This window comes from Cajanus cajan, chromosome 2 (assembly GCF_000230855.2).
Source record: "Cajanus cajan strain Asha chromosome 2, NIPB_CcT2T_4, whole genome shotgun sequence".
Lineage (NCBI taxonomy): Eukaryota > Viridiplantae > Streptophyta > Magnoliopsida > Fabales > Fabaceae > Cajanus > Cajanus cajan.
Window position 1 is genome coordinate 7,494,879 of NC_138518.1, and position 22,961 is coordinate 7,517,839.

Below are 22,961 nucleotides of genomic sequence, written 5' to 3' on the forward strand. Positions count from 1 at the left end.
AAACAAAAAGTGGACTCGACCAGCACCAAGACTGTGAGTGATCCGTATTTGCCCTGTTATATCTTCTTGTTTATCACTTTCACTTTCTTATTTCTTCAGGTTTCGACCACCAAAAAACCAGATAAAGGAAAGGGGAAATTAGTAATTCCTCTTCCTAAGAAAACTCAAAAGCCTCATGTCGAGAAGCTTCTCAAGGATGCTATGAAGTCTATTCCCAAGGTACTTCAACTTTAACTCGATTCCCAGTTTTCATGTGCCTTCAATTTTTTCTAAGACTCTTCCTTGTTGTAGGATGTCGAGATAATCCAACTTGATTCCTCTCGGGAAATTTCTAAGGATATTCCCCCTCTTACTAGGGCATCTCAGCAGGTTCGACTTTCTTTAATCCTCACTTTTTCTGTACTTTTTCTTTGTCCTTCTACTTCACCATTTTTGCAACTGGCCACTCCTTAATTGAACATTGTCGAGATGGCCTCGATGATGGCTTCAATAGAGATTCCTCCTCAAAGTGATGAGGGAAAAATCCCTTTATCGGAACCTCTGGTGAACACTCCTCACCAGTCTTCACAGGGTGAAGCTCCTTCTTTCGAGCTCAAACCTCCAATTGGCCCAGATCGTGGTATATATTTTTTCTCTTATTAATCACTATCAATTACTGTAATACACTTTTCTTACTTTCTTTTCTATCCATGCAGATTCCACTGAATCTCCGAAGCCCTTTACCCCTTCTCCTTCGACCCAAGGTGGGGTCGAATCTTCAACACCAGCACTTTCTTCGATCCATTCGACTGATTTGGACTTAATCAATTTTTTCAATGAAGAAGATGAAGAAGTCAAAAACATTTTCGATGTTCTTGACAACTGGACAAGTGGTCCTTCTGTCTCGGAAAAGGCTCCTGAACAAGTTTCTGAGTCAACTCCTACTTTCCAATCTCTGCTCGAGTCTTTCAGGTCGAAGGCCTATGTGAATGACCTTGATCAGGCATTCCTCATTCCAGAATTTAAGATCGAGGTCGAGCAGATGGTGGAGGATTTGCTGGCTTACTCGGATCTTCCTCCTGAGATCCATCTTGAGCTTCAAGAATTTATCAAGCCATTCACCCTTGCTTGGGATCTTAGGTCAAAATGGTCTACAACATTTCAGGAAGTGGCCCAAGTTGAAGTTGAGAGTGAGGGAGACCGTGCCAAACTCGAGAATCTTCGGCAGGAGTTGCTCTCCATCAGGAAATCAACTGAAGAAATGATTCCTGCCTTGAAGAAACTACAACAAGACGAAGGAGATATAGAAAAGTCCATTGAGGCTCTACAGCATGAGTTGAATAACATTCGCTCGAAAAAAGACGCTTTAAAGACTCAGAGTCAAGAAATTATTCAATGTCAAAAGAGTCTCAAAGAGGAAGGCAAAGTGATTTCTTCCAAGCTTGTAAAGACCTTGGAGCAGAAGAAACACTTGAAGAATCAATGTGCCTCTCGAAGGCAGAACTTGGATGAAGCTTATCATGCCTTTAAAGATTTTAAGTCCAAGTTTTGTAATAATTAAATTCTCGAACCTCGATTTTGATTTTTTCTTTATGTTGGATGTATACTTTAGTACTTGATCTTTTATGAAATCATTTTAAGTATTTTCCATTAATTACTTTGCTTGCTGCATTCGAATTTATTCCTTTAATCACGTATGCATTTTTCGAGTATACCTATTCGATTATAAAGGGACCTTCCCAATTATAAGACTACTTTCCTAAGTGTCGAGACTTTTGATCCATGGGAAGAATCACTTTTAACACTAAGTCTCCAACTCGAAAACCGCGCACTTTGACTCTTTTATTGTATGTTTTCTAGATTCTTTCCTTTTGTTGAACAAGATTTTGTAATGCTATCAACCTTTCTTCCTCTAAAGATACTAACTCGTCTTACATTAAATTCTAATAATCTTCAATAGGCAAGTCATTCTGCTTTTGTATATGAATCGATTGTAAGTTAATATCTATAGGAAGAATAGCCTCATGCCCATACACCAGTTTGTATGGGGTAGTTTTTGTGGCATCTCTTGGTGAATTTCTATAAGCCCACAACACTTGGACAAGTGTTTCGTGCCAATTTTGAGGCTTGCTTGAGATATGTTTCTTGATTAAACTGATAACTATTTTATTAGCAGCTTCTACTTGTCCATTTGCTTGTGCATAATACGGTGTCAAAGTTATTAACTTAATTCCCCTTGATTGAGCATATTGAGCAACTTTTCGACCTGTAAAAACTGTGCCTTGATCAGTAGTAATTGTTTGAGGAATTCCAAATCTTGTTATGATGTGATCTTCAACAAAATCTATTATGTTTTTTTTCTCGACTTCTTTCAAAGGAATTGCCTCAACCCATTTTGTGAAATAATCTATGGCAACTAATATATATTTATGATTTGTCGAGGAGGGTGGATGAATTTGCGCTATTATAACAATTGCCCAACCTCAAAATGGCCAGGGTTTAATAATCGAATGTAATTCACTTGCTGGTACCCTTTGTATCGATCTATGTCTCTAACATTCCTCACATCTCTTTGCAAATTCGATGCAGTCTTTAATCATGGTTGGCCAATAGAAACCTTTTCTCGACAAGGTTCATTTCATCTTTTCACCTGCTTGGTGTGCTCCACAAATACCTTCATGTACTTCTGCCATAGCTATGTATTCTTCATGACTCCCAAGGCATTTGAACAGAATTCCATCGAAACGTCTTTTGTATAACTCATTATTTAGCAAGACATAGTTGAGGGCTTGGAGTTTGATTTTTCTTTCCACTTTCAAATTTGGATTTTGCAGGTACTTGACCAATTCTTTCCTCCAATCTTGCTGACTCGATGAGCTGACACTTAGACTCTCTAGATGGCATATCAATTCATTTTCTGTATGAATCAGAGATTCGAGACATTCCTTACTTACTTTATACCCCGATGCCACCTGAGCCAATTCATTTGCAATTGTATTCGCATGTCGAGAAACATGTTGTAATTCAACCTCATCGAATGCGTTTAGTAATTGCACAGCTCGAGTTTTGAATTCGATTAGTTTTTCATTCAAACACTTATATTCCTGAGTTAGTTGTTTAATGACGAGTTGTGAATCTCCTCGAATTACCACATTCTTAGCACCTAACTCTTTAAGGATCTCGAGTCTAGTAATGAGCACTTGATATTCGGTTTCATTATTCGAGTATCCTCTGTTTGTTTTTAATGACAACTTAGTTGGAATTCCTTCAGGGGAAATGATTAACAGACCTATCCCAGTGCCTAGTTCATGTTTCGAGCCATCAAAAAATAATTCTCAAGGTTTGATGGTTAAGTAATTGATTTCTTTAGTTATTTTCGAGTGATCCGCGAGAAAATCCGCAATTACTTGTCCCTTTGTGGATTTTAAAGGCTCGAAATTTAATGAATATTCAGTTAACGCAAGTGCCCATTTGCCAATTCGAGAGTGTAAGACAGGTTTACACAACATATACTTAATAACATTACTTCGACAAAATACGATAACATCAAAGGGTCTAAGGTAGTACTTCAACTTTGTACAAGCAAAATAAATACTTAAACATAATTTTTCTAAAGGAGTATATCTATTCTCAGCTCCTACTAACATTCGACTTAAGTAATAAATGACTTTTTCAATGCCATTATCATCATCTTGCGCCAGCATGCTCGCAATGGTCGAATAGTTAGTTGAAATATACAGCTTCAATTGTTTCTCTTTAGAGGGTGCTGCAATCACTGGAGGATGAGCCAAATAAGCTTTGATTTCATCGAACGCTTTCTGGTGCTCTTCTTCCCATCGAAACTCCTCTTCCTTTTTCAGACGTAATAGAGGAGAAAATACTTTAGTTTTGCCAGATAAATTTGATATGAACCTTCTAAGAAAGTTTATCTTACCTAAGAGAGATTGAAGCTCTTTTTTGTTCGATGGAGGTTTAGTTTCCATGATAGCTTTAGTCTTGTTTCTATCCACTTCGATCCCTTTCAGGTGTATGAAAAATCCCATAAACTCTCCTGCTGTAACACCAAAAGCACATTTTAATGGATTCATTTTTAGACATGTTTCCTCATTCTCTCGAAAGATAATTTTAAATGGCATAAGTGTTCCTTTTTTTGTTTTGACCCGACAATTATATCGTCAATATACACTTGTACAAACTTACCAATTAAATCATGGAATATTAAATTCATTGCCCTCTGATAAGTGGCACCTGCATTCTTCAGTCCAAATGGCATCATCACCCATTAATACACGCCTAAAGCACCTGGACATCGAAAAGCAGTTTTCGATACGTCATTAGCTGCAATATAAATTTGGTTATATCCAGAATAACCATCGAGTAAACTCATAATTTCATTATCTGCAGCAGCGTCTATCATAGTCTCAGCAATAGGCATAGGATACTCATCCTTGGGGGTAGCTGTGTTGAGATCTCGAAAATCAATGCATACCCTGAGTTTTCCATTCTTTTTGATAACGGGCACAATGTTTGATATCCATTCGGCATATCTCGAGGTTCTAATGAACTTTTCTTTTAATAACCTCTCAATTTCTTCTTTTATCCTTTCGATTACTTCAGGAGCGAATCTTCGACGGCTTTGCTTAACAGGTTTCTTTCCAGGAATCATGGGTAACCTATGCTCTACCAATCCTCGATCCAATCCCGACATTTCATCGTAATCTCATGCAAAGCAGTCTTTATATTCATGCAATACTCGAATTAATTCATCCCTCAGCTTTCCTTGCAAGAGTTTACTAATATAAGTAACCTTCTTATTTTCGACAGTCCCCAAATTGATTTCTTCGAGTGGGTCCTGAGATTCTAACTTGTGTTCTTCATTGGCCGCCCTTTCGAATCCCTATGGTGAATCGTCGAAAATACAATCTAACTTTAGTTCCGACTCTTGCTTTTTGTCTTCTTTCAAAATCTCGACTTCTTGGTCCATTCGATCTTTCTCACTTTTTTATTTTTCTTTTTCTTTTCTGACCTCTCGGTCCATTCGATCTTTCTCTATTTTTTGTTTTTCTTTCTCTTTTCTGACCTCTCGGTCCATTCGATCTTTCTCTATTTTTTGTTTTTCTTTTTCTTCGGCCCACGTGGCCGAACTACTTTCATCATTTCCCGATTTGTTTGACATCCCTTCCTTGTCTTGACATTCTTCGGCCATGTCGGCCGTTCGATTGGCCATGTAGGCCGACATTCAAGCTAAAAAGCTCGAATAAGGATCCTGATCCTTCATTCTTCGACTGGAGCCGAATCTGTCTCGGCTCGAATAACAAACCCTCTTTTTACATCCCAGCAAAACATTTTCTTAACACCTTCTTCTTCATCCATAACACCAGCATTGTGGGCATCGAAAGGCCTTGTTTTCACAAATGCAGTCAGTTGTTGATCTGCGAAGTACATACCTACCTCATATTCTTTTTGATCCGCATCGAGCACTTCTAAACCTTCATCATCATTCCAAAAGAAAATCTTTTGGTGAACAGTTTAAGGGACAACTCCTACCCCATGAATCCATTCACGCCCCAACAAGACATTGAAATTTGCCTTCGATGGAGTTACTATGAACATAGTAGTTCTTTTCACGCTTCCGATCTGAACATTGAGCAAAATCATGCCCTCAGGATGTGATGACTTTCCTGCATAATCTGAGATAAGTATGTCATGGGGTTTTAAATCAGTCGTGGACTTTCCAAACCTTTTTAGCATAGTCCTCAGAAGTATGTTGACAGTTGCTCCTCCATCAACCAAAACCTTATTTACCTCATGCCCTTCGATCATCAAGGTTAACAGCAAAGGCTTAAAGTGACCCTTCATCTCTTCAGTGGGAGAATCAAACACAATTGAGTTAAATTTGGGAATAACTCTCGAAATTTGGTTGTCTTGGTGGGGCATTCCATTTTCCCACTGGGACGTTAGCATTCGGCACAAAGGTATTGCCGAATTTTGATGAGTTGTGCATCTCCATCTTACCCATAGGGGCATTATACTGAGGCATGTGTACCTGCCTCATTTTTAATTCAGTGTTTGACCCAGGGTTAGGTTTAACCTTCTCTCGAAGTTTTTCAGCTCTGTAGTTTTTCATGATCTCCGACTCCTTGAAAGCCTTAGCAGCAGCTCTGTCGAATACATCACTGCATCGAGGACACAACATAACCTCTCTATCAGCCTCCTTTTTCTTGGACAAAAACTCGACCAAACTATCTCCCTCTTTTGGATAGATAGGTTCTTCGTCCTTAGCAAAGTCATCCATCAACTCCTCGAGTTTTTCATCAAAAATAGGCTCAATATTTTCATCATCCTCGACGCTAACTTCGACCATATTGATTCCTATCGAGACTGGCTCTACATATCCAGTGTGAGCTGTAAATGGGTCAGTGTCCACTTTCGTATCCTTTTCCTCGAAAGCCAAGCGACCATCAGTGATCGCTTTCTAGATCATATCCCTGAAACGCACACAATTATTAGTCCAATGACCATACATATCATGATATTTACAAAATTTCTTCCCTTTTCTCTGTTCAAATGGTGGAATTTTATGGTTTTCTGGGAGTGCGATCTGCTTATCTTTTAATAAAATATCAAATATTTTATCTGCCTTAGTCACGTCAAAACTATATTTCTTAGTCGAACTCCCTTCCATATTATCTCCAGGTTTTAGCATTTGACATTGATAAGTAGGACCAGGACGTAATTCTGCTATGTTAACCTCAAAATCCTGACTCGAGATCTCACAATTAGCATCCTCACCTATCTCTGTGTTCTCTAAATAAGCCACTTTTCTTTTCGAACAAATCTATCAAATTTCTTCAACCTTTCCTTTCCCAACTTAATTTGTTCAATCCTCCTTATTTTTTCTGCCAATTGGGCCATATCCCTTAATTGTTCATTGACTAATTTCTTACGAATCGAGAAGTCTAATCCTGTTGCAGCAATCTTAACTAATTCATGTTCAAGAATATTAGTATAACATCGAGATTTTAATTGCTTGAACCTATTCAAATAGTCATCTAATGTTTCATGATTTTGTCTTTTAACATTCATTAAATCAACTATACTGACTTTTGTTTCTCCTCGAAAGAAGTGTTCGTGAAAGTTACCCTCTAATTGAGCCCAAGTGTTTATCGAATTAGGAGGCAATGTTGTGAACCATGTAAAAGCATGCTTAGTCAGCGTACTCGGAAAATACTTCACTTTTAAATATTCATTATTTGCTAAATCCCCACATTCGACTAGATATCTAGCTATATGTTCAATCGTAGACTCATTTAACTCTCCTGCAAATTTCGAAAATTTCAGGACTTTTGCCCCCTAGGCAGTTCTACCTGAGTTATATAATCTGGAAAGGCTGACACAAAATAGGGACGCTCATTTTGACCTACCTCGAAACAATGCCTGTTTAATACCCTTTCTACAATTTGATCAAAATTTTCATCAGGGTTCCTATGAGGTCGACCTACGTTCTGAGGAAAAACTACATTCCCACCTAAATTTTCCACATCGTTCAAATTTTCACTCATGGCTCTCGAAGGTGGAACATCACCCAATTTATCTCCTATTTTATTTATCAATTCATACAAGGGGGTCATTATGTTGTGCATTTGAGTTGATAACAAATTGACCATGTCATGATTACTATGGTCCATTTGTTGTCGAAGGGCCATCATGGCTTGATTACTGATACCTGTGGGGATATAACTACTCTGTCGAACCATAGACCCTTCGTGACTTGTCCCTACATGTTGATACGGGTCTTGCATAACAAAACCCAGACCATTTTGGCCAGGATTATATCCCTGTGGGGATACATGCATTTGTGGATTTGGTCCTAAATAGGGTATTGGCATCTCAACATGTACTGGTTGGGTATTTCGCTAGTTTTGTGGCATACCCCACGGATATTCTCTAGTGGTATTGGTAGCATTCGCAAATTCTTGGGACACATTGGGTTGCCTAGCCCAATTTTCGAGTACAACAGGGGGAGATGTTGCCCCCCTTGTTTCATTATCGGGGTTGGGATTGCCTTGTTCTATCTACTTGATTATCATTGTTCATTTCACTCCTACTATTAGACGTAGACATGGTTCTTCCACTCCTGAGTCTCATACAACATGCATACCTAAAACTAGTTCAATTATGTTTACAATTAAACATGTCCCACCGGACGTGCCAATTTGTTTACGGTGGAATTGGTTTATGGATTCTTTTTATTCGAACTAGCACGAATGATGTTTCAAGTTAGGTATTTGCTGTTTTTAGATATTTGAAGAACAAGAGATTGAGCAGAAGATTTAATAATTACTTGTTTCTAAATATTCGTCAATGATTAACAAACAATAATTTTCATGCATATAAATCCTCAAATAAACTGAATGAACGATACATATATTTGCAATATAAATCATGGTTCACTTTCACATCACCTTAAAGAGTTACAATTATAAAGCTATATAACTACATGATTAAAAGAAGAAAAGACAACTAAACTAATCCTAATCCTAAAAAGAGAAAAGAAATATGGCCGAGAAATGGTCATACCTAGAAGCAATTCCTTGCACGAAAGCCATATGCCCAAGCGGTGAGTGTGTATAACTGTTGTCCACTACATCACTTACGTGGGCTTAAAATGTAACTTCCTCCAACCGTTCTCCCCACGTGCTTTACTTCCTCGATTCGCTCTTTAATAACCACCTTGGTGCAACCGCACAAGAAACCTCCAGTAACCTCTTTACTCTTTTCGAGCACATCGTTGTTCTACTTGACCAATTTCTTTTCGATCTCGAGCACGAACAAATAAGGTTCCTAATACGTTCCTGGTAGGTGTTTGACTACTATCTTCCTTTCGAGTATCTTCATACATGTAGATTTCGACTTGTATGGTTTTCGAGTAGCCCTAACAACAGTCATCCCAAAAATAATATTCCCTAGTGATAGTCAAGCACAGACAAAATCGTTATCCAAAATGGTAACTCTAACACGAGGATCAAAACTCCCCGTCTCGCAGCGAACACCTCAACTCCAAGCTAGCCCTGACCTACTCCCATACCAAGTATGATCATCGCAGTTCCACCATATGGAAACAGAAGCGTAAGCTAGAGTTCAAAGCCAATCATACAAGTACAGAATAAAATCTATACTACACATCATCCAACTATCAATCATATTCATAGAGTCACACCATACACTCTATCCAATACTACTCATGCATAAAATACAATCCACCAATCATGAAGTCAAACACCACACTTCATCATATTAATAATCATGCAATAAATGCATCTCATGATAGATATCAATGCATATCAATCATCTAATGCATCGTCACGCATATACCTAGGAGATCTCCATAACAATAGAGTTGTATAAGTGAAATTTCATCCTACCGAAACCACCCCAACCGTTTTCACGCCCAATGCGCCCGCTCGGTCACAGCTAAACAAGATATAATCCTCACTCGAGTTTACTCAGATGATGTCGCTTACACAATTGAAAGTCCAGATCTACCGTCAGGTATAGCACAGCTGGGTACGGGCTTACCACGACCTTAGCATGCATAACCAAGTCAATTGTGGAGTTCGCCCACCGACTATCCGCAAGGATCCACGCACCTTCCCGAGTACTTGGTTAAGGGAATAACCCTCGACCTCATACCCCGCTCCAAACTAGCTAAGGACTTAGAGGAGACTCACCCAACCCAGTGGCCTATCTGAGCACCACTCTCCCAAATCTAGTGGTCTCCCTGAGCACCACTCTCATATATCAGTGGCCTATCCAAGCACCACTCTCAAGAGACTCTATGTGAGCTCTTCCAGTTCGAAAATATTTTTCCTCTCCTCAAGTCCTAGGCTAGACTCATGCCATAAGGCATCACATGCAATTATGCATCATACATCATACATGGTATGTCCACCATCATGATCAACAATCATACACATGTCATAAAACATTACATGCAATAATGCATCATACATCATACATGGTCTACCACCATTATGATCAATAAACATACCCATATGAACATATACACATGTCATATCATATTCAAACATTCATACGTATCATCAGAAGGCATACATATGAATCACCCCTCACCATACATCATATATCATACATACATGATCTAAAACTTCAACTTTAAACATGCATAAGCATCAATTCATTCATAAACATATTCACGCCCGGCGTAGCCTGAGCTCGCCCAGCCTAATCCCAACCTGAGAGTCCTAAAACTCATCCACACCCGGCGCGTTCAACTCACGCTCAGTGTCCTTGAGACAGAGACTTCTAAGAGTATCCACGCCTGACGCAACCAAATCACACCTGGCCCAACATCCAACCCAAGAGCCCTCAACTCTTCCACGCTTGGCGCGCTCAACCTGCGCCCGGCCTAAATCCCAGTCAGAGAGTTCAAAACTCTCATCCAAACTAACAAATTCAACCACATGAAAACACAAAACACAATGCATAGGCTCCATACGACTCAAAATAAACTTAAATCTCACATGCAAACACAAAACACAATGCATAGGCTCCATACGACTCAAAATAAACTTAAATCTCACATGCATCCAACCTATGCATGAAAATCATCAAAATCCTCCTTTTTCTCAAAACCCCAAAAATGAGATTTTCTTCAATCCATCTATGGATTCTCAACATTCATGCACCTATTGAGTTTGTAAACTCACATGCAACCTAAATAACAAACATTCTAGCTTCCCTCACTTGAAAATTGGCTCAAAATAGCCAATAACTGAGAAGAAGTAGAACTCCCTTCTGAAGCTCAACTCGTAACTTCAATCCTCCCAAAGTAAGCTTCCTAATCTGAATTTCAAGGAAAGACAGAAGGCATTAGTGATCTAGAGGAGAAAAGGAATCATACAGAGAAATTTGGGAGAGAAAGGAGCTCATAGACCCAAAGTCCTTCTCTCTAAAACTTCTCTCTAAAAACTCGTTCTCCTCAACTACCCCAACCCCTATTTATAGAAGTTCCGGAGCCAGAACGGCCTGTTCCGAATCCGGAACGGCCCGGTCTTCACCCCTTCATCATGGGCAAAAATCACATGCAGAATGACCCGTTCTGAAATCAGAACGGCCCGTTCTGGGACTCATCCAGAACGGCCCGTTTTGGAATTTGGAATGGTCCGTTCTCCCTCCAGAACGGCATGTTCTCAACTATGTTTTTCAGGTCAATTTAGTAGTTTGGAACGGCCCGTTCTAGTTTGGGAACGGCCCTTTCTGGGCTACTAAATCAACCACATTGGGTTTTTTTTTTCTCTACGTTACAAGTTATGTGAGAAAAAAAAAAGATAATAAAATAGAAAGTATCTTTACTTACCATTAATTTGTGAAATTGTCATTGTACCGACTATATTCGATCCAGGTTCAAATATTATTGTTCTGTATATTAAGGACTCAAAAGACCTCTTACCTATTTATATTTTATTTTACAATGAATATTAATATAAATATTATTTAATTTATATATATTGTAAAATACATACACTCATATTTAATAAGATTTAATTATTTTACCACTTCAATCTATTTATTAATATAACATGATAATAAGTTAGATTTCTATTAAATGTATATAGTTTACATCGACTACTATTGTGTATAGAAATTATAATTAAACTCATGATATAAATAACTATATATATATATATATATATATATATATATATATATATATTATTTATATATATTTTATTTTGTTTTAAAAATCATTATATCTTGTATTGAATGTTAACTTTTTTTAACTATTGTTAAGTTAGAAACTTACATGAATTGATCTACTTGTTCCTTGGTTGAATGATGATATCATTGGAATCTTGTTGGCTTACGTGAAGATATTCCAAACTTATTGTCCCACGTATTTTGCAAGTCATACTTTAATTTGCTCACTATTTGTTGTTGCCAACACGTTAGAACACTAACTTCCATCCAATGCACTGCCCCAAAACCAAAGGGTTTGCCGGCCCACATATTTTGTTTCCACCAAAATCAACTTTTGTGGACCACAAATTAGCACTTTTAAGGAAAACTAAGACCTAATCACATGCTTGCAAGCTTTTGTTACCATTCTAGCAAAGCCAAATGGTCCCTTAAACCAACCCCCAAGTAATTCTTTCAAGTCTTGGTTGACATTTCTTTCAAGTGTTGAACTCACACAATCTTAATGTCTTGTGGTGACTTATAAGCTCACAACTAACAAGTTACACTATGGTTACCTTAACTATGATTAATTAATGGATAATGGTCACTACAATATTAATTAATTGGAACTCACTCACCAATTTAGTTAAATACCATGAATACATAGATGGATGAAAAAGAAGTACAATAATAGCATACCTTGCTGCGTTGATAAGGCATCTAATTTATAAAGGTAGATATATTCATTGTGTCAACCATATTATGGCTAGCCTTCTCTTGGTTCCTTTCCAACCCAAATTACTAAAGAAGTTTCATATAAAGGCAGCATCAAACTCCATTAGGAATGAGAAAACTTCCTCATTCAGTTTCAGAAGCAAAGCCAATGTTCCTATTTATGAATTGCCAGGGGTATGCCATTCTCACCCTCTTCATCCTCCCTTCTTAATTTGATAGAGGGTTTATAGTTTTCCTTGATAAACTATTCATCTGTCACAACCGAAATCACAACGATGTCTGAAATAAATGTTAATGTGCTTTGCAGGCTTCCTTTGATCAATATATGGATGACAAGCAGAGAGTTTTTAGAGCTGTGTTTTCTGATAACAAAGGATTAACTACACAGCTCAATGAGGTAATTAACTTTCATTCATCATCTATGATGGGAAAGAAACTAGGAAATAAAGAGTCTTTTGTATAAACCTCTTTAGAATTACTTCTAGGAAAAGTTTGTTTTATTTTTCCTTATGCATAAACTAATTTTAGTTTATAGAGAAGTTTATTTATTTATTTTTATTTTCTTATCATTCTCTGGTAGAAGTGCTTCTGGAGAAGTTAAACAAAACTTGATTCTTGTCATCTCAAAGTGCTTTGTGGTGTTATATGTATGCATGCAGGAAGTGTGGAGGATTAAAATGCCTCCCATACAATGCTTATTCTTAAATATCAAGCCAACAGCAGATGTCAGGTTAACATTCAAGTCCAATGGGGAAGATTATCCCCCTCACATTCCTCATCATGTCACAAAAGTTCTTGAGCTTCACTTTGTAAGCATTTCCATTCTAACATACCTTGGTCAGTTTCTAATTTGTTAAAAGACAAAACTTAGAGATATATTTTTTTTAGGTATATTGGGTGTTATTTTTCAATTAAAATTGAAATCTCATCCAAGTAATCTATATCAGCATAAACCTTTGTCACCTTGATTTCCAAGGTTCAATTCTGATAAAAATAAATAAAAAAAAGCACCAGAAGTACTTAAAGAACTGCATGTAAGTTCTTTTTATTTTATTAAACTTTGTAGAGATGGACATTTTGTTTTGCAGATAAGGTGGGAGCTACAGGGTCTGAATACCTTTAACAAGAATCCTTACCACATTAGCCTAGATGTTAAAGGTTCTCTATACCCAGAAAGGAAGGGAAAATATAGCTGGCTTAAGAATCAAATGGAGATGAAGATAACCTTTTGTGTTTCTCCAGGAACAACTTTCATTCCTGAAAATATATTAGAGGATGCCTTAGAGCTGGTTAGACTATACCTTTGATCACTTCCTTTCTTCCTATTTAGCTCATGCATGAAGATAATTTGTTTGAATCATATTATTGATGACTTGCTGGTTAATTCACAGGTTTTCAAAACAGTGTTGGATGAAATGAAGCAGGAATTTCATGGTAGATTATTAGAAGATTATAACAGGTTCAAGAGAAACAAATCCAAGAAGAATTCTGTATAAACTTTGCTATTCTATTCTAATAGCAAGAACAAATCAATTCTGATTAACAATGTTATCCACTGATCCTGTTACCTCATCTCTAACTACTTAAAACCTGTTGCTTTTTTGCTTTGTAAATAAAAAAAAATTACAATATCCACTAATCTGAAATCATAGTATAATAAAAATAGTCATTATAATAAGGAAAATGATAATATAATTTTTAAAATAGTCATTATAAAAATCAATAAATTTATTATTAAATGAATAATAATATAAAAAAAATTTCCTCAAGGTCAATGTATAAATTATTTTTCTTTTTTTCTTATTCTACCAAAATAAGAATCTGATTTTTTAATTTTTAAATAAAACATATATAGAATAAGGAAGGAAAACGTATTTGATCAATTTAATGAAATGAAATACTTTTTGAGTGTTGTTTGTTTTAAATATACAAGCAACATATTTTGGTTGATGGTTCTTGATATTTTTCTTCTTATTTTATACAGTTTTGCAAGCAACAAATTTGATTAGTTGATTAATTGATTTTGTTAGAGGATACAACTAAACGATAAAAAAAAATATAAAAAAAAAACCACTCTACCTAATAGGACGTGTCGGTAGATATTTGTGTAGCGTGTGGTTTTCACTTTCGTTAGATGTTTATTGTTTTGAACTTTTGATTTTCTCTCGAACACGTTTCAATTTTGATTTTCTTTCGAACTTCAAAATTCTAACTGAAGAAGCCCGAGAATTGAGAGCAATTGAAACAAGCAAATGTGCATTTTTACTTGTTATAATATAGGTCGTGTTAACATGCCCTATGTCACTTTGAGTTGGATAATTCTTTAATTTTATTCGACTTTTTTTTTCCCTTTTTTTTCTTTTGGAATGACTTAAACTCAATTCAATTTTAATATGATATGATTTTAATATTTTTTATTATATAATGACGATAATAAAAATCAAATTTAAGTCTTCAAAGTTCAAACCTCTATTCCAATCTTCATATATACTAAATCGACCGTTAGAACTTTTATAAACATTGTTCAATTTTGTTGACAACTCTAATTAATGTTTTAAGTTTGTTAATCATTATAACACCTTCCCCCATAAGCCTAATGGGATAAATCATCGACACAAAAAAAAGGTAATTACTATATATAGTTATTTATAATTAATTCTACCATAAATTTAAAATTAAATTTATGTTTCAAACTTATCCTTTATTTTAATTAACTATTATATTTAATGTTAATTATAAATAAATGCATAAAAAATAAAGTTAATAATAAATAAAAAGTATAAAAGAAATTTAATTATGATTAATTTTAAAAACTAATAATTATTGATAATTAGAATCAAAGAAAAATTCAATTTATTACTTATAATTAGGATAAGAGATAATACTATTTAAAAAAGAAAAAAAATCAGAGCTTAATGTTTGATTTGGTAATTATTAATCTATTAAATTAATATTTATTTTATAATAAACATGGATAGGAGAAAAATATTTGTGCAAGTGATTTTAATTTTTAGTAATCAATAATGTTTATAGTCTAGAAACCGAAAAATATCACCTCACTATAAGTTATAATGCGAATAAAATTATGAGCAACGTATTTGTTGGCCACTAATACATAGCTAACTCAAGTTATGGTAAAGTAGGCGTAAAATTTTATGACCAATAAAAAAAAATATTAAAAGAAAAACAATGCATCACAAATGTTCCTCTTGTGAACTATTTGTTTGCCAATTTTTTGATTGATTTCTATTATGAATAAATTGTTAGGTAAACAATAAAAGTACAAAAAAACATCTATCCCTTTAGATGTATTGTGCGTATTTTTAAAATGCAAAGAAAATGTTAGGGGGGTATGTTTTTTTTGCATGTCAAAACTACACCAAAAAACACTTAGGAGGATAGGCATTTTGTGTGCGTTTTTGAAATGCACAAAAAAAAATGCCTAGGGGTAAGTGTTTTTAGTGCATTTTTGTGCTTTATCTCATGAACCCATGCATAGTTTAATGTGTCTTATCCCATGAACCAATGTATAGTATGATGCAGTGTAGGTATTGTCTAGGGGTGATGAACAAAAAATGCATAGGAGGCGTTTTCTATTAATCAGGTCACTTCCAACTTTGCAAGCAATGCAGCGTTTCGTCTCGTCACTCCAATGTTTGGTCCCATCAATCTACCATAACTCGTTTGAATTTTGAATCGCATAAGGGGTGAGGTGTTTATTTATAACACCACCACCCCTTAACCTTTTCACTCTCTATTTCATCTTCTTCACCCTCGTTATATTTTTCTTAACTCTCATTATATCGTCGGTGATTTCTCTATTTGCTTTCTTGCGAAATTTTACAAAACTTTAAAAGTTTTTTCATAGTATCCAGTACAACTTCAAAAAATTTCAAAGGTTTGTTCGTTGTTTTTTTTTTTTCTATTAAAACTTGTCTAATTGACAATGAATTTCATTTGTTTATTGTATTTTAACAGCCATCAATTTTGTGATGATCCGGGTTATCATTTACGGGTCAAATGAAAATTATTCACATTAGTCATGAAATTAATTATTCATTCTTAAAAAGAAAAATCTAACAAACTTAAATTACTTGACCATCAAATTATTTCTTCCATCACTTGTAAGTATGTATCTTCGTTTCATTAGTCCACCTAACTACAAAGGTCATGAGATTACAAATTATAAAGATATCGAAGCATGTTTAAAGTTTTTCAAAGCTAGTTTAATAGCATAATGATCGAGTTATATATCAAATTTGATACTTTTGGTCCTTCATTTTCTTTATCTAATGTTATTACAAATGAGACTAATTAACGTTAACACTATATCAATTAATGACACACTTGACAACATCTTTATTATTCATACACAGACTAGAAGACAATAATATGTCATGGTAATTGAAGAAGCGCATATTCCTAATGGTAATTATTCAGACACAAATGTTGAAGGCGATTTTGATGCAAACATTGAGCCTTTAATGAGTATTCAATCGCCATTTAACGCAACACCTCCTACTAATAATGAACAAGGTATTGATGTTTTTTTTGTGATTGTTAATTTGTTGTGTATTTATTGTCAAAAACATTTTTTTGATTACTATCTTTGTTCTATAGGGAAAATCCAACCTCCGTTTTGGAATTCAATACCACATTACACATACATTGATTGGTCCCACCCTAATCAAGAGACATGGTTTAATGGTTTAGATGTCCCTAATTTATGGCATGTGGGGGACAAGTTGTATGTTGGGCTGTGATTTCACACTAATGCTGATGTGAAAATGATTGTAAAATATTATTCAATGAATGCACATTAGACTTCTTGTGTTATTAAGTCTGGTTTGGAGGTTTTGTCCTTAAAGTGTCCAAACAACAATGATAGTTGTCCTTGAAAAATGAGAGGAATAATGGAAGTAAAATGAACAATAAATGGATCATCAAGAAATGGGGTGGTCGACACCCATGCATTAATGCGATATTATCTCAAGACTACAACAAATTATATTCTAAATTCATTTTTTGTTGTATTTTGGGTAGGATTTATTATTTTATTCATTAAATCATAAAAGTAATTAATAACATCTTATTTATATCAAACATAATTAACTATATTGCTAATCATTTTAAGTATAGTCAAAGAAGATGCTTTAGTATCCATTTCGTTAATACAAGAACGAATTAGTGGTCATCAGTTTACAAGGTATTATACATGAAGGCTTGGAAGGCAAAGTAAAAAAGCAATATCAAGAATTATTGGAAATTGGGATAATTCATATGATCTATGCCAAGATGGATGGATAGGATGCTTGAAGTTTTTCAAGGTTTAACATACATTTTTGAGACAATAGATTAAGTCTTAAACAATACACTTGATGAAAATTTTTGTCAATTTAGACATATGTCAAATAGATATATATTTACATATATTATACTTATAGTAACACTTTTTGTATCTCACTGTATATAACATTTTTTGTAGTGTTAGTTTAATTACAAGGTATTATACATGAAGGCTTGGAAGGCAAAGCAAAAAAGCAATATCAAGGATTTTTAGAAATTGGGATGATTCATATGATCTATGCCAAAATGGATGGATAGGATGCTCGAAGTTTGTCAAGGTTTAACATACATTCTTGAGACAATAGATTATGTCTTAAACAATGCACTTGATAAAAATTTTCGTCAATTTAGACATATGTTTTGGACATTCAAACCTATATGTGATGCATTTAACTTCACCAAACGTGATATACAAATTGATGGGATGTTCTTGTATGGAAAATATCAAGACATTCATTTAATCGCCACAACACAAGATGGTAATTCTCATGTGCTTCCAATAACATTTGCAATAGTTAAGAGAGAAATGTTAAGCAACTAGTCATGGTTTTTGGCAAAAATTTGCCAATGTGTCACTCAATGTTTGATATCAAACCGTCATCAAAGTATTAAGTCAATAGGGGGGAGTACAAGCCTAGGTTAGTAACCACCTAATGCATACCACGTTTATTACATTCACCACATTGCTAGCAACTTCAACCATCGTTCCAAAAATGTTAAGTTGAATTAAAATTTAATTAACTTAGGTACATCCTTTATTGTTATTGAATTACATGCAATTTTAACACAAATAGTAGTCAAGTTTCTTTATCATAGATACTTTATCGTGAATTTCACATAGGGTACACAACTTGCAAGCATCAATTCCAATGGAGACTAAACAAGTTTCATGAAATAAGTCTAGAAGTACGTCAATGGATTGATGGATTTCCCTTGAGAAATGGAGCATTGCAAACAATGATTATGGTCGCAAATATGGTCATATGACAACAAACTTCTCAAAGGCTGCAAATAAGATTTTAAAAGAGGCTTAAAATTCGCTTATCACTACTCTAGCTAAATGCATATATATTTAGATTGGTTAAGTACTTTTATCAAAGACAAGGTGGAGTTGTGGTTTGAACAAGGTGAATAATATTGTCGTAAACTAATGGAGGCTATGCAAAAAAGATCAAGATGACACAACCTCTTATGTTGTATGCAAATTTGATTTTGAACCCACAAGGTTGGAGGTTGAAGAAACATTTAATCTAGTAACTTAACGAGGTGGACAAATTTGGATAGTAATACTTAATGATCGAACCTGTGAATATAGTGTTTTTCAAGCACATAGATATCCTCGTTCATATGCCATAACTATTTGTGCTTATATACATGTCAATTCATATAATTATGTTGATCCAATTTATTCAAACCAATACATAGTATAATAGTGGTATCTAATTGGTAATGATGTCAACATACGACCTAGTTATGGACCCTGTATTATTTCTGATCAGATAAAGTTGCATGTAAAGAAACATCCAAAGTCTACTCGTAGAGGCAATTAAATGGATTGAACAAAATCACAATGTAGACAGCGTTGTTGACATTATAGGATTGAAGGCCATAATCGGACAAATTGCCATCAACTAGCTGAAGAACTTAATGTAAATCACAACAATAGTTAAAGTATGATGTGACTTAAGTATCCGTTTGTGTATGTAATATTATCTAATCAATGTTGTATATCTTTAAGATAATTTACCTTGTTATGTAAAATGTATTATTTTTCAGTACATTATGGTCTTCAATGCATAATAAAATTAAAGCACGAACCATTCATTTCATTACATGTGAACAAAGTACAATTCTAAAAACAAAAATTATTCCTAGTGTGTGTTTTAATATAGTGAACAACATAAATGAATTTGTATTGAATATCAAGGTTGCTACTTGGTCAATATTTGCAAAAAATTGTTAGGTTAACAATGGGTGTTTAGAGCATCAATTTTTCATTATAGCTTAGACCACACTAACTAGTCCAAGAATCAAAAGAGTAGAGCTAGATGAACTTAAAATAAATTACACCTAACCAAAATATTATACCAATAAAATGTAGATAGAGAAAATGAAGAAATTTGAGATAAAAAAGGAGAAATGAAGGAGATGAGAAAAACTTTTGTAGAAGGAAACACGAAGATGTTTATGACAATTAAGAAGCAAAGTAAGAGATACAATATATAGACAAATTCCATAAGGAAAGCAAATGAATCGATGTAATTAAACAAAATCCTCATAAGTAACACGAGAAATCCTGACAAGGAATGCAAGCGAAGTGGAGAAAACACCACAAACCAAAGGCATTATTTTTGCATAAAAAAATTGGGCGTGACAAATGCATAAAAATGCTTAGGGTGGTAAGTTTTTTGTGTGCACTATTGAAATACACAGAAAACACCTAGAGAATAAGCATTTTTTGTGCATTTCAAAAATGCACACAAAACACCTACATTCTTAGGTGTTTTTTGTGCTATTGGAGATAAATTTTTTAAGACAAATAGAATTTTTCCATTAATTAATATTGAGGACTGTTGTGTCAGATTATAGAGTTTTAAGGTTAATGACACATACCTGTATCTATTTACGTTGACAGGAGATTGCAACAGAACAACCTTCTGCTGTAATGATCTTCCTTAGTCCTCAGTCAAATCATTGAATTCCGGAACTTGATATTCTCTTTTAATGGGGAGAATAGAAACGTTTTTTTTTTTTATTTGGTATATTAGGAACCATGACCATCTTTTTAATTTTAAACCTGTTTGAATTTTCATTAACCCCTAATAGGTCAAATATGATTTTCACTTATTTAGGTTTATATTAATTTTTTCTATTGACAGTCTAAAAGCTCACCAAAATTAAATCACTTTTATTGAACTCAACTAAATATAAATAATTAATATATATATATATATAGTTTATATTAATTATTAAAAATAAAATTTCTAACATATGCATGTTAAAACTGCACACAAAACATTTATCTCTAGACATTTTTTATGCATTTTAAATATGTACAGGAAACATCTAGGAGGTATGCATTTTTTGTGTTTTTATGATTTACACAAAGTGTTTGTGCATCCAAAACTTTTATTTTGGTAAGTTGTTTTTAAAATTATTTATTTTGATTTTTTTAATTTAATCTGGCCTAAAACCCGAGATTCTTTACAATTTTTTGTCGAATTATTTCAAGTATTTCTTTTCTTACATGTCTTTACTTTTAATGTTAATATCATTAAAACTATAATCTACAACGACGTGAACATGTTGATCTTCTCTTTCCTGTAAAAAGTTTTTATCAAAACACACACGTTTTCGTTTCGTTATCTATATATATACTTGTGAATCGTGATGCTGATTTTTTGGATCCACACAGTAGATAACTGAAGCCTTTGTCGGATAATATTAATGTCCACCAGAAGAAGACAAAATATTAGTCCTAAATAATTTCTAGTTTTGGCACCAACTCATAATGTTTTTTCCACTTAAAAAAAAATAGATATTTATACAATAAAATTAAAAGAAAAAAGTTAGTTAACTATGGAGATGCGGGGGATCGAACCCCGTGCCTCTCGCATGCAAAGCGAGCGCTCTACCATTTGAGCTACATCCCCGATGACAATATTGATGCACTGTTACTTATAATTCTAAATATTAAGGATAAAAAAAAGGCTTTTTCCTTAACCTTATATTGAAACCTAAACTTCTACATTATTTTGGCAAGATCAAACAAAGTTGTATACAACAAATTAGGTCTGGGCAAAATTTTTTGACCGATCAGACCGACGATCAGATTAGGTGAAGTAGATTGATTCTTAGGTATTTCAGATTTTTTCGGAAGTAACTTTCAGGTTCAAACGGGTTTGAACGAGCGGATTTGGTGTTGAAATTTTCTCATCCAATGTACTCGAATCCGACCGTTTATTTTCCTCGTCTTCACCCTTTATTTTCTCTGTATTTACTATTTATCGTCTTTTACTTCGCCTTCTTTCTTCTTCTTCTTCACTCTGTCTTCTTTCTTCTTCTTCTTCTTCACTCCGTAAAAATCTTCTTCTCTTCAACCTTTCCCTGACATGGCCACCGCCACTGAGAAACTCCATGTTCCCTACTTTGGTTGACGAAGGTAGTGATGCGAAGATCTGAAACTCCGCGATTTCTCCCAAATGAAACAGTGATGGAAACTGGTGAAGGGTGACGATGGATGGAAGAATGAGACGCTAGAGAAAGCTTCTCAAACCGATAAACCCATCCGATGAACCTGTAACCCACACGGATTGTACCCGCCAAAACTCGAGTTCTTCGTCGGTCAAAAATGACCCCTGATTTTTCTTAATCAGTTTCAGACAATTTTAAGAATTTTGGTCCGAAACCGACCGTGACCGACCGATGCTCAGGCCTAGAACAAACTAAACTAAGTCTCGGAGGCACCTTTCACGTCTACTCTTTTGTTTAATGAGTTTCTGACACTGGAGAAGAAAAGTTCAAGTAATGTTCAGTAGTTATATATTAAACGAGATATTATTGTTTAGAACTTTTCAAATATATGCGAAAAGAAAAGTGCATACAGTTGTTGAAACTAAAAGCTACTCATTTCGTGTTCTTTACAGTTAGTGTACTAGTAGACACCTCACCTCCTCGGTCAGGTCGTAGGCCAAGATATCCACCAAAACAGGAGACATTACCCCTTCGGCTTCGAGACAGGCCGAACACCTCTTCGGCCTCAAGGCAGACCGAACATCTCCTCGGCCTCAAGGCAGGTCGAACACCCCCTCGGCCTTGGGATAGGCCGATACCTCCACCATCACCAAGGACAGGACAAATATCCGTTTGGCGTTAAAATGCACCTTCTCGGCACTAACCCAGGCCGAACACCCTCTCGGCCTCAAGGCAGGCCGAACACCCCCTCGGCCTCAAAGCAGGCCGAATACCCTTTCGGCCACACGCCTGGCCGAGAACTCCAACAAAGAGTGCAGGTTTGACAATAATTACTTGTTATACAATAGTTGCTACCCTTAATTAAGAATGATGAAAGATAATTACATATTACCCATCTCCCAAGAATGAAGGCCCACCGGGCCCACACATGTCACTATAAATACACAGGTGATGTGACATAAATGAGGTACGTTACTATTCAACAGAAAGACATTTATTGCTCCATA

At 34.9% G+C, this 22,961-nt stretch overlaps 1 protein-coding gene and 1 non-coding gene across 2 annotated transcripts; one reads left to right on the forward strand and one right to left on the reverse strand.

Moving 5' to 3' along the window:
• Window positions 1-12,326: 12,326 nt before the first annotated feature.
• LOC109819128 (uncharacterized) lies at window positions 12,327-13,969 on the forward strand. The gene is made up of 5 exons (XM_020384735.3): window positions 12,327-12,588; window positions 12,722-12,811; window positions 13,074-13,223; window positions 13,503-13,703; window positions 13,806-13,969. The coding sequence occupies exons 1-5, from the start codon at window positions 12,442-12,444 to the stop codon at window positions 13,908-13,910; spliced, it is 693 nt and encodes a 230-aa protein (XP_020240324.1). The 5' UTR covers window positions 12,327-12,441; the 3' UTR covers window positions 13,911-13,969.
• Window positions 13,970-21,340: 7,371 nt separating this feature from the next.
• TRNAA-UGC (transfer RNA alanine (anticodon UGC)) lies at window positions 21,341-21,413 on the reverse strand. The gene has a single exon. It is a non-coding gene; the product is annotated as a tRNA-Ala (tRNA).
• Between the last annotated feature and the right edge of the window lie 1,548 nt (window positions 21,414-22,961).